This window comes from Triticum aestivum, chromosome 5B, assembly GCF_018294505.1.
Source record: "Triticum aestivum cultivar Chinese Spring chromosome 5B, IWGSC CS RefSeq v2.1, whole genome shotgun sequence".
In the NCBI taxonomy this organism is placed as follows: domain Eukaryota; kingdom Viridiplantae; phylum Streptophyta; class Magnoliopsida; order Poales; family Poaceae; genus Triticum; species Triticum aestivum.
In genome coordinates, this window is record NC_057807.1 from 581,527,292 (window position 1) to 581,538,311 (window position 11,020).

The window sequence follows — 11,020 nt, forward strand, 5'->3', positions numbered from 1 at the left end:
TCTTGCTACTACTTCAGGTAGCGATATAGATCGAACCACTGTTACCTTAACTTGCACTGTACTAACAAACTGAAATCACCGGATGTACGTACAGTGATATTTTGGGTCTCAGACCATACCACCGCCACGACTACGAGGCGAGGGCGACAACGGCGGTCGCGTAAAACCTTTCGGTCCTCGCACTCGCGAGACAGGACGGGACGACCACGAAAAAAGAATTCTATAAGATCAGGTCTCACGGGTTAATAGATGAGATCCATTATGGCATTCATAAATCACAAAGCATATAATATACTCCCTCCGTTCCCAAATACTTGACTTTCTAGGCATTTCAAATGGACTCAACATACGAATGTATGTAGACATATTTTAAAGTGTAGATTCACTCATTTTGCGCCGTATGTAGTCATTTGTTGAAATCTCTAGAAAGACAAGTATTTAGGAACGGAGGGAGTAATTTTTTCCGGACGGCGAGCGCTCGGTCATGTGACCCAGCGCAGCGCAGCGCAGCCCCGAGCCGAGCTGGTTCGGCACTCCCGCACTCGTACTTGGGTGGTTGCGTCGCGTGCGCGTGTGGACAAGCGCGGCACCGGGAGAGAAGAGAATCAATTCTTCCCCGAAGCGGCAGATCGGATGCGTGCTTTTTCTCCATCCATCGGGGCAGAGAGAGCGAGAGAGACCAAAGTCGCGTCTCCTGTCCTGTGTGAGTGTGACTGACCGACGGATGGGGCGGCACCAGCGTCGCATCGCGCGTGTTGGCGTGGATTTTCCTTTCTGAGTAGGGCAGGCAGGGCCTCCATGGTTTTGCTTGCTCCTGCCTTGAACAAAAAAAAAAGAGTTGTAACCTTATGATCATTTTGGAGGTGAATGCAAGTGTAATTTCGTTTAACGTATAAACATTTTTTCGGGGGAAATCCGTATAAACTAGTGTACGTCTTTATTGTCACCTCGGATCCAGTCGAGTAGTTGGATGCTTTCACAGGAAAAGGGTGCCCACTCCGGCAGTAGATCGCGGGACGTCCTCTTCTCTCACGCCCACACACGCACAAGTACTAGAGTACTACAAAGACACATGACGCCTCGGACCAGGACCAGGAGCAGGGGCTCCGTAAACAAACGGGGGATCCGCCCGCCAATTGCTTCTCCCCACACCCAACACAGTACGTACACAGCACCGCATACTTTTCTTCTTCGGTACTGTACTTAAATACGTAGTACAAGTAAATAAAACAACAGAGGCACGGTCTGCAAATCGGAGCTGCCCAATTCCACGCCAGGATGACTTGTTCAAACTCCAAACCGCTGACCACTACTCCCTCCGTCCGGGTTTATTGGGCCCCTGGGCGGAGGGAGCTCGTCCGCTCTTATTAGGCCCCTTAATCGATATGGCTGCCAAAAGCAGAAAACGCTTCGTTGCTTTCTCGATCTCCTCAGCCGCGGTTCATCTTCCGAAGCGCATTAAATTTCCAACCGCTGGCATGCAGAAGAAGCTGCTATACATTGAGCGGACTAGTACTCCTAGCACAACGCCACAACAGTAGTCCCAGGAAAGAAACCAGCGCTCGCCGGCCGGATGCAGCGCCGTACCAGCATGTCGTCGCGACCGAAGGCGGAGCACAGCGTCGACGTTGATCCGGACGCGGAGACCCAGTCCGGGCTGGGCTTGGACGCGTCGCCGACCAACCTCGCCGCTGCTGGGCACGCAGAGCTCGGTGTCCATGGTGCGTCGCTGGCGGAGCACAGCGTGGACGTCGATCCGGACGCGGAGACCCAGTCCGGGCTGGGCTTAGGCGCGCCACTGCCAGACCTCGTCGCTGCTGGGCACGCAGACCTCGGCGTCTATGATGCGCCGCAGGCCGAGCACGACATGAAGGTCGCTCCCGACGCGGAGACCCAGGCCGAGCACGACGAATCCTTGAAGACAGGGTTCTCCGGCATACTAGCGGGTTCTAGGTTTGAAAGGCAATACATGACACGAGCTTTCTTGTTTTCTTCCGCTAGCATAGGCTTGAGCTCGTTGGTGTGTTTGCGTAACTCATGCTCCTTCAAAAGCCTGTGAACGGTGGTCTTCGCCATGTTCAATGCACTGGCAACATCTCTAATTGTTGTTCGATCATTCGCAGGAAAACGCCCGCACCGGCGTACACGCCCGGAAAGACCGAGGCGTAGCTGGCCTTGCCCGCAGCCGGCATGACCAAGACCTGGCCGGCCTTACCCGCGGCCGTTGCTCCCTTCTTCTTCGCCATGAACTTGCAGCTCTGGTGGTATGTTAAGATCGAAAGGAAGCATAGCTCGATGACTTTGTGGTTGGAGGATGCTTAGAGCATGCCTATATTTATAATGGACACACAAGTTCCTTTCAAAGCAAAAACATGGCGCGAGCTCTACTAATCAAAAACATGGCGCGAGCTCAGAACTGCAAAAACATGGCGCCAGCTCAAAACTGCAAAAACATGGCGCGAGCTTGCTCTCCAAACCAAAACTGCAAAAACATGGCGCGAGCATGCGCTTCTGATTTTTCCGCTGCTACGTTTGTCTCCCAACCAGCCAATGCATGCGCTTCTAATCCTCCTTGATTGGCGCATGCATGCGCCATGCAGCGTCCGAGCGCACGCGAAAAAGTAGCAGCAGCACCGCGCGTGAGGTGGCGTCTGGTTCGGAAGCGCCAGGGAATTAAATTGAGCGTGGGGCTGCATGCGGGTGAAGTTGGATTTGTTTTGGGCAGTAAATCGTGCATGGAAACCGAAGGACAGCGCTTGTTTCCAGGGAATTAATCACGGTGCCTTGGTACCTGCGATTTGGTTGGGGGGCCTAATAAACCCGGACGGAGGGAGTACTACGTAGGAGTACCAGTAACGGTAGGAGTAAAAAAAATGGTGCCGACGATCCCCGTGCTCTGCTTTTATGGTGGCCTAGTACAAGTAGCAGCACCGTGTCAACAACAGTAGTAGCGGTCTACTCTACTCTGCTCTGCTGTGTTGCCGGCGACGGTCATCTGGCACTTGGTCACCTGCACCTGCAACCTACGGCCACATTCAATTTGGTTGGAAGGCCATGCCGATGCCCATGCCGATGCCGGCTCGGCTCGGCTCGCACAACAACCAATGTACGTACCCCCAGAAGTATGTGCACAAATCAATGAGTGAAAATACCGTAGGCCGTACCGCGCTCTACCACCTTGGGCGCCCACAGCAATTCCTCCCTCCCTCCCCGGGATTGTTCGTAGTAGTAGATGCCGGCAGTGAGTGGTATTCACTATAGTTACTCACTCAGATAGTACTCCCTCCGTTCATTTTTATAAGATCTTGAAGACATTTCAGACAATGTGCAAAACAGTCTATTTTGTGTTGTCTGAAACGACTTACAAAAATGAACAGAGGGAGTAGTAGAAATCACCGTGGTGTGGCCAATTGCGAGGATCCGTGCCATAAATTTGGAAACCAAAGCAATTTCGGTATTGAACTTGATATTAGTAGTACTTGAAGCATGCTGGGGTGCGGCGGGCCGCTTTGTCAGACGCCCTCTCCCTCTCTCTCTCTCTCTCACGGCCCCGATCCATATCTTATCTTAGAGAGACGAGACCGGATTCTTAATGAATGCTTAATGGAGTAGCAAGCACTCCATAACTTAACAACCAAGATCGCATCTCCGAAAGAGACATCGCCCTCTGCCACAAGGGGATCATTTCAGCCCATGGACTGCAACTGCAAGTGCGTGAGAGGGAGAGGGACAGATCTTTTTTCTGAGATGAGAGAGAAAGATATATATATTTTTGACAGGGCGAGAGAGGGAGAGGGAGATTAGGTGGGATGAAGGAAAGCGGCATCACGAGGAGAGAGAGAGAGAATAAAAGAGAAAGACCAACCGAGATGTCAACAAATCTGCTGTCCTTTGCGCTAGTTTAGAGAGCAGAAGAAGGTGGTTCCATTCCACCCCGAGGGGGCCGGGCCCGCATGGCAGCGCGCACATGACCGGACCGGACCGGACCCAACAAAGCCCGTCCGATTCCGATCCATCCATCCAAAAGGAAATATATCAGGCCGGGGGAGAAGAGGAGAGGAGAGGAGTGCAGAGCGCAGCCATTCGGTCCGGGGGTTCGCCCAAGACAAGAACCAGTTCCGACCCTTCTCCCCCCGCCCCCAGTCCTCCTCCCTCCCTCCCTCCCTGGCCCATCGAATCCGGGTCCCTCCCCGCCCCGCCCAGATACGCCGCGGTTCCTCGCGTCTCCGCCGTCGAATCCGCCCCCTCTCCGCCGGAGAATTCCTTCATTGCTCGCCGCTTCTTCCTCCTGTGTTCTTGCGTGGTGGGAGTCTGGGGGGTGGGAGCAGAGCCCGCCGTGCTCCCCGCGTCTCCGGCCCATGCTCGTAGTTCGGCGGGCCGCCGGTTCCTATCTGCCGCGGTTCGGTGCCAGGAAGAATCTCTGAGTCCGAGGTAAAGTCTCAAGTTAAATTTCGGCTCGGTTGTTTGTTGCAGGAAAGATGCCATCTTTGCCGTCCATTTCCTGGGTCTTTAATGGTTTTTCCCCGTGCCTGTTTTGGTGAAATCTTGTGGAGAAAACTCCCCGTTCTCGCAATTGAGTTTGCCTTTCGATTTGGTTCTTGTCTGAAATTTTCGGCCGGATACGCCGGCGTCGAGCGGTTGAGCGATTACATCTGTCCACTAATGATAGTCTTTTTCTTCTTAATCCGCGTCTGCTGCCGCTGATGAATCGTACAGTACTTCTCTTGAATGAATCGGTTCTTGGTAGTACTAGGATTTGGTAGAATCGGCATGGCTGGGACTGTGGAGGGTTGACTTGTCTCGTCTGCTTTATTCTTCCCCCCTCTCCCTACAAGTTGACGTCCAAACAGCCAGGGATAATAATATCTCCTTTATTTCCCTTGTTTGTTGGGGATAATATCTGCTTAAAATCTGCCAATTATCCCCAAATTATCACCACTTGCTAACGAATAAATCTGCATGATCAGTTGGCTCGAGCTTTTCGTCATCCTCTGCGACCACCATCATTGCTCACTTTATACTACCAGGAAAAAAGGGCTGGTCGCTCATCAGTCATCGCCTTTTCTGCTCTTTGTTTGTCAAAGCGGTGAATAATGCGTGTTTGTCTTTTCGCATAACTGACGCTGGTTCTGGACAAAAGCGTTATCATTTCTTCTTCTGCTGCTTTATGTATGTATAATGTAATTCACCTTTGATTGAATGTCCTGTTGAACAGATTGGAGCAGCGATGGGTGCAAAGGTGGAGGTCGAGGGCTACAATCTTGGGCATTGCGCCATGGGCGATCTCGACGCAAGCGCGAATGGCTGGAGGTTCCCATACGAGGAGGAGACGTCAAATGGCTTCGTGACGCCCGAGGCGTTCGGTTATTCGGAATGTGATAAAGAGATGTTCAGGCGAACAATGCTGGCGCATGAAGCTGTGTTTAGACAGCAGGTTTGTTTCCTCAATTACGTAAACGTCGATGCAGCAACACAACACCTAGATGATTTCAGTTTCCCCTTGATATCTTCTGTATTTCTTGGCTTGACAACAACTCTCTTGCTGTCTCCAGGTGTACGAATTGCATCGGGTTTACAGAGTACAGAGAGACCTGATGAAGCAGCATCAGAGCAGAGAAATGCATGCGTGCTCAACGCTGGAAGATGCATCGCAGAGAGATTCATCATCACAAATTCCGCTGCATGGTGCAAACATGATTGGTACTGCTGCTGTGAACAATGAGAAAAGCCAGTCGTCCAAGTTCCCCAGGGAGGGCAGTGTCCAGTCCTCGCCAAATGGATTTCCCTCAAGTGATGCTACTTTGCCCACCAAACAAGGCAGGTTTGACCTTGAGCTCCGAGCTGATCATTATTTTGAAGATGACCATGCATCGGACAGCAAGCCTATAGATTTCCTTGGTGTATCATCGGATACAAAACATCCGAATGATGCTGATGCATCATTAGCTAGGGCGGAAGGCTTGGGGAGGTTCGCTCATAATAGTGCAACCTCCTTTCCGCCGAGTACAGGTAATCTTGTAGGCCACAATGTTGCCGACCTGAATAAGCCAATTCTGGGCCCATATATAGCCAGAACAAATGGGACAGTATCGGGAGGTCCTTCATATACCCTGGAGAACTCTTGGCAGCAGTCTCCATGGAGATCAAGCACAACTAACTCCAGTTTCAATAAAGAATATTCCAAGGACAAGCGTATTAACGAAGCCACAAGCTCTAATTTCTTTGATGCAAGTTCCAGGATAAAACAGGAGGAGAAACCACTGATCGATAAAGGTAACAGTAAGCTCCATTCAGCATCATCTCTTTTAGTATTTTTTTTCTGGTTATGCTAGTTCTTTCTATATTTGCATTGTGAGTATCTTAGCATATTTACCATATTAGTGGACCACAAATCAACTCAACACTATGGGTACGGGTTCACTGAAAATTTGAAAGAAATGGGGCTGCTACGTAACATTACATGTAGGCCTGTAGGGTGAAGGGAATTTGTAATATTCATGCTAACTATAGTTGATAATATATTTGAACTAGCCCAATAGTGCGTGCTAATTTTATTTGTTACATGCAGAGCTACATTTCCGTAACTATGCATGTTCGACTATCAGGTTTCCTGTTGATTCTTTTCAATTCTCTCCTTTTCTTTTTGGTGCTGCACTTATTTGTGGCGTGAAGCCATGAACCCTTTCATAGCTACCAATGGCTAAGTGTTGTGTCCTGTAAAGCGTGTGACATTACTATTATAATCTGGGTTTATATTTTGTTGCAGGTTAGTTTTGTAACCATTGTACGGAATCAATCTGTTGGTCTGTAATAATCTAAAGTAAAATACTGATGTGTGTGTTATGTGTTTAAAAGTGCAGTTTATGTCTTTTCTGGGTGGTGGGTGTACCATACTGTTTATTATTGTGCTGCATTCTATTTTATTGCTAGGCACTTACAGTTGACTTGATCCATTGTAATAATCATTCTATTTTGTTCCAATTCTTCAGGTAAACGTGCCAGCAGCACAGGTTTTCTTGCACCCAGATGCAGTGGCATGGATCCACAAAAAATGTTCAGTGCTGCTGACAGGGGATCTGCAAGCAGTAACAAGTTTATTTACCAGTGCCCGAATAGTTCATCCGGATGGTTTTCAGGAAGTTCTTTGGAAGCCTATGCTATCAATAATCTTCCTGGACATGACCATCTACGCTATCCAAGTAGTACACTTGTTGCTCCAATCACTTCTCTGCACATAGACCAACCTTCTGCTGCCTCTCGGTTCGGTTCTTGCATAGTAGACCCAAGGAGCTATAACATCAGTGCTGATGTCCAGTCATTTCCGAGTTTCAATGGATCTTCAACTGTCAATTCATATGCGTGCTTCAGTGCTGCGAACCAAAGCATTGGAACCTCATCATGTAATCTGAAAAAAATCAATAACTCAGATGGCAGCTATTCTGGCAAACTTGATTCATTGTCTGCATCACAACCACGGCATCAGGCAACAATTTCAAGTGACTTGGAGCAAAACAACAGGCCGATGTTTGGACACCCAACACAACACAGCCATGAAGATCCTGATTTTGCAAGTGGTAAGGGCAGAAAGAACTTTAATTTGAATGAAGCATTGTCTGATGGTCAAGAAGATATTGTTGTAGAGCAAGAAGGGGGATGTGTAGGTGGATTACAGCATATCAAAGTTGAGGGATCAGTATCTGGGATTTCTTGGCTCAGTAAGAAAGCTTCATGTGCTGATTCCACGGGTTTGGAGGAGCCAAGGAAGGTGTCTGAACATTCTTATGGGACCGCAGCGCTGATTAACATTAATGAAGATATAACGGGAGCAGCTCTGGCTCTATGCAATTTGCCAGATTCTGCTTCGACGTCTGTAGGTTGTGGAACTAAGGATAGGGCTTGTGGCAACATTCCCGCTAGAACTCAAGAGAGTGCTGTTGCATGTTTACCTCTTTCATCCCAGAAACCCATGCCTAGAGATGGGCAAGCTGCTGAAGGTGTCACCAATAAGAGTGGTGCTGCCGTCTGGAATTTTATTGATCTGAATGAAGATGCACCAAATGAAGATAACTCAGAGTCATCTGTAGTGTCAAGTGATTGCCATGTGACATCCTTACAGAACAAACATGCAAAGCCTAAGTTTCTGATTGATTTGGAAGTGCCAGCTTGCGAAGATGATGATGCTGCTACAGCTGCAGCAGAGAGCATTCTTGCGTTGTCGATGGATGTGCCAGCCACTGCAGAGACACCTGATGATACGTTGCAGTGGTTTGCAGAGCTCGCTATATCAAGCATCGACGACCATGCCGGGCAAGGGGAGGTCCAAGGCTGTGCCAATAATTCCAGTGATGATGATCCAGATTCATTCGAATCGTTGACACTGAAGCTTGAAGACATCAAGACTGGTGGGTTGTGCAGCAGGCCACCGGCGCCCGCGATAACAACATGTGATGAGCAGACCGTCTCACCGGTGAACCTCCTGATGAAGCCGAAGAGAGGCCAGCAAAGGAAGCGTCGGCAGAAGCGGGACTTCCAGAAAGACATCCTGCCTAGCATCTCGTCGCTCTGCCGGCCTGAGATCATCGAAGACATCCAGCTGCTGGAGGGGCTGGTTCAGACGACGGGCGGATCCTGGGAGTCGAGCTTAACTAGGCGAAGGCGTACGAGGGGTAACAAGAAGCCCAAGAAAAGGGTGCTGGACGCCGTAGAAGAAGAGGTCCAGGTCGGCGTAGAAGAAGAAGAGGTCCAGGTGAGCCCGCCCGCGAAACCTGACGACGCGGACATAGAAGGTGAAAGCAACATTGGCATGATCGGGTGGGGAAGAACGACGAGGCGGTGTCGCAGGACGAGATGCCCTTCGGGTATCACCGTCGCCGCCGCATCCTGAAGAAGCGTTGGTGGCGCAATTGTGCTATTCGGTGATCATCCTGAAATGTGTTGTAGTTGGACTGGGTGTAAAAGTGTACATACTTGGGTGGTCAATTTGGACGGCCTCCCGTGCTCTTTTTGGGTAGAAACTTGGCCGTACAATTTATCGATACATTCTTAACCGAAGTAGTTGATGATGAGACATTGGTGCGTAAACTTGTTCATCTTTGAAGGGGTATAGATGAGGATTCCGGTTTGTCTTTTTTTCTTCAGTAAGTTATGCTAGGATATGTTTTTTTTAACCTGAAATGTTATTAGGGTTAGCTCGCTCATGTGCTGTGGGCAGCGAGATTGAATTGTCGCCGTGGCGCTGATGAGTTTGATGGGTTGGGAGGCTGGAGATGATGTGGTGGGGCTGCACCTGCACCTGCACGGTAATGTGCTTGCCTGCATTGAGTACACGGCCGATATCAGTATTTTGATGACTCGTGCTGCCTGGCCTGAAGTAAAGTCCTGGATGCTTGTTTTTATGGGCGCACCTGGACCTGTTTGCTGTGGAAACACTTCCTATTTATTTATTTTTGTGCTTTTAAACACCACCACCATGTGGTCGCGCCAGCATCCGCTAACTCAATACAAGTAAATTAGTTATTACAGTGGCAGATGATATCGCCACTATTTATTTCGCATTTATTTCTTGCGATGAGATATTGCCACTTTTAGTTTGAGTAGAAAAGGAGAGTATCTTTTGTGCTCTCACGTCCCAATGTCCCATGTCCCAACGGAAGCACGAGGACAAACCTCAATCCCATGGTGGTGTGCGCGGATCCCACGGTCGTGGGGGGAACGAGGGAGAGCATCTGGGGCGGGCCCCGCCGGGGTTCCGAAAGCGTGGGTTGCTTTCATTCACAGGAAGGGCGCGGCAGTGGAGTGGAGTGCCACCCTGCCCTTGCCCCTGCCCCGCCAGCGCCAGTAGATAGCAGATAGGAGTGGATATCAATACAGACGCAGACATGCTCGCTTGCTCGCGCGGACGCATGACTCAGACACTGCTGCGTGGGCCCGCCGGGGATCGGGACGCGCCATAAACAGGGGGATCCTTCCTGCCTGCCCTCTGTTAGTCTGTTGGACTGCGAGCGGTGGCCATACCCACGTAGCACCACTGCTGATACTGCGCTCACCGATGCTTTCTGCTCGGCTTGGCCCGCCCAGCCTGCACAGTGCCGCCATTAATCCGCGTGTGCCCGTGTCTGCTTCGCACAGGGCCAGGCATGGCGCCGCGGCATGGCCTCCTGCACTGTATACTGTATGAGTAGGACGCTGTACACCGGTAGTAAAAACAGAGGAGATGATGCCTATCAGCGTCTAGTATGGGGTATTTTGTACGCGGGGCATGTTCATACGGAGTGTCTTTCACAAGCAAATCTGGTGGAGAGCGTCACGTCCATCTTTCCTCGTATAGCTAGCTGTATTATATATTACTCCCTCCGTCCCAAAATTTTTGTCTTAGATTTGTCTAGATACGGATGTACCTAATACTAAAACATGACTTGATACATCCGTATTTGGACAAATCTAAGACAAGAATTTTAGGACGGAGGGAGTATTAAAATGTGGGCGTAGCTTTTTTCGTGCGTACTTATGACGAGATGCACGTGACGGGTGTCCTGCTTTTGCTGGGTGGAGGCGGACGGGCACGTGAGGCGTGTCTGGATTTCTTCACCTACGAGTGGCTCTGTATGTATGTACTGGTAGTGTGCGCGGATTCAAATCTGGCTGTCGGAACGGAATGAGCTGCGTCAAGGAGACGTGCTGAGGAGCAGCTCTGGTAATGGTTGTATCGTCGTCCTTGCGAGATGTGCCGTCGCTTCGCTTGCGGGATTATGAATGTCTGAAAAGTCAGTAAGCCGGTGTCAGTGGGTGCGTGCCCAAGTACCACCACCCTCACATCAATGCGCAGCGGCTCCGTGGAAGGGACAGCCGAACCCTTCCTTTTGAATTGAAATTGAAAGAGGAAGACCACGTCTAATAATCTCTTTGTAGGGCAGCTGTCCTTTTCACATGCATTGTCCACCTAGTTTACCCGTGCCATAAGGCCAACTCCACACCGCGATCCTATCCTGTCCAGCCCCATCCGTTTGGAGTAAAACGGACA

The 11,020-nt window shown here is 50.0% G+C and overlaps 1 protein-coding gene across 1 annotated transcript; it reads left to right on the forward strand.

Moving 5' to 3' along the window:
• Nucleotides 1-4,081: 4,081 nt before the first annotated feature.
• LOC123113384 (uncharacterized) lies at nt 4,082-9,121 on the forward strand. The gene is made up of 4 exons (XM_044534604.1): nt 4,082-4,431; nt 5,216-5,434; nt 5,553-6,273; nt 6,990-9,121. Exons 2-4 carry the CDS (start codon nt 5,228-5,230, stop codon nt 8,882-8,884), a joined length of 2,823 nt encoding a protein of 940 aa, XP_044390539.1. The 5' UTR covers nt 4,082-4,431; nt 5,216-5,227; the 3' UTR covers nt 8,885-9,121.
• Nucleotides 9,122-11,020: the final 1,899 nt, after the last annotated feature.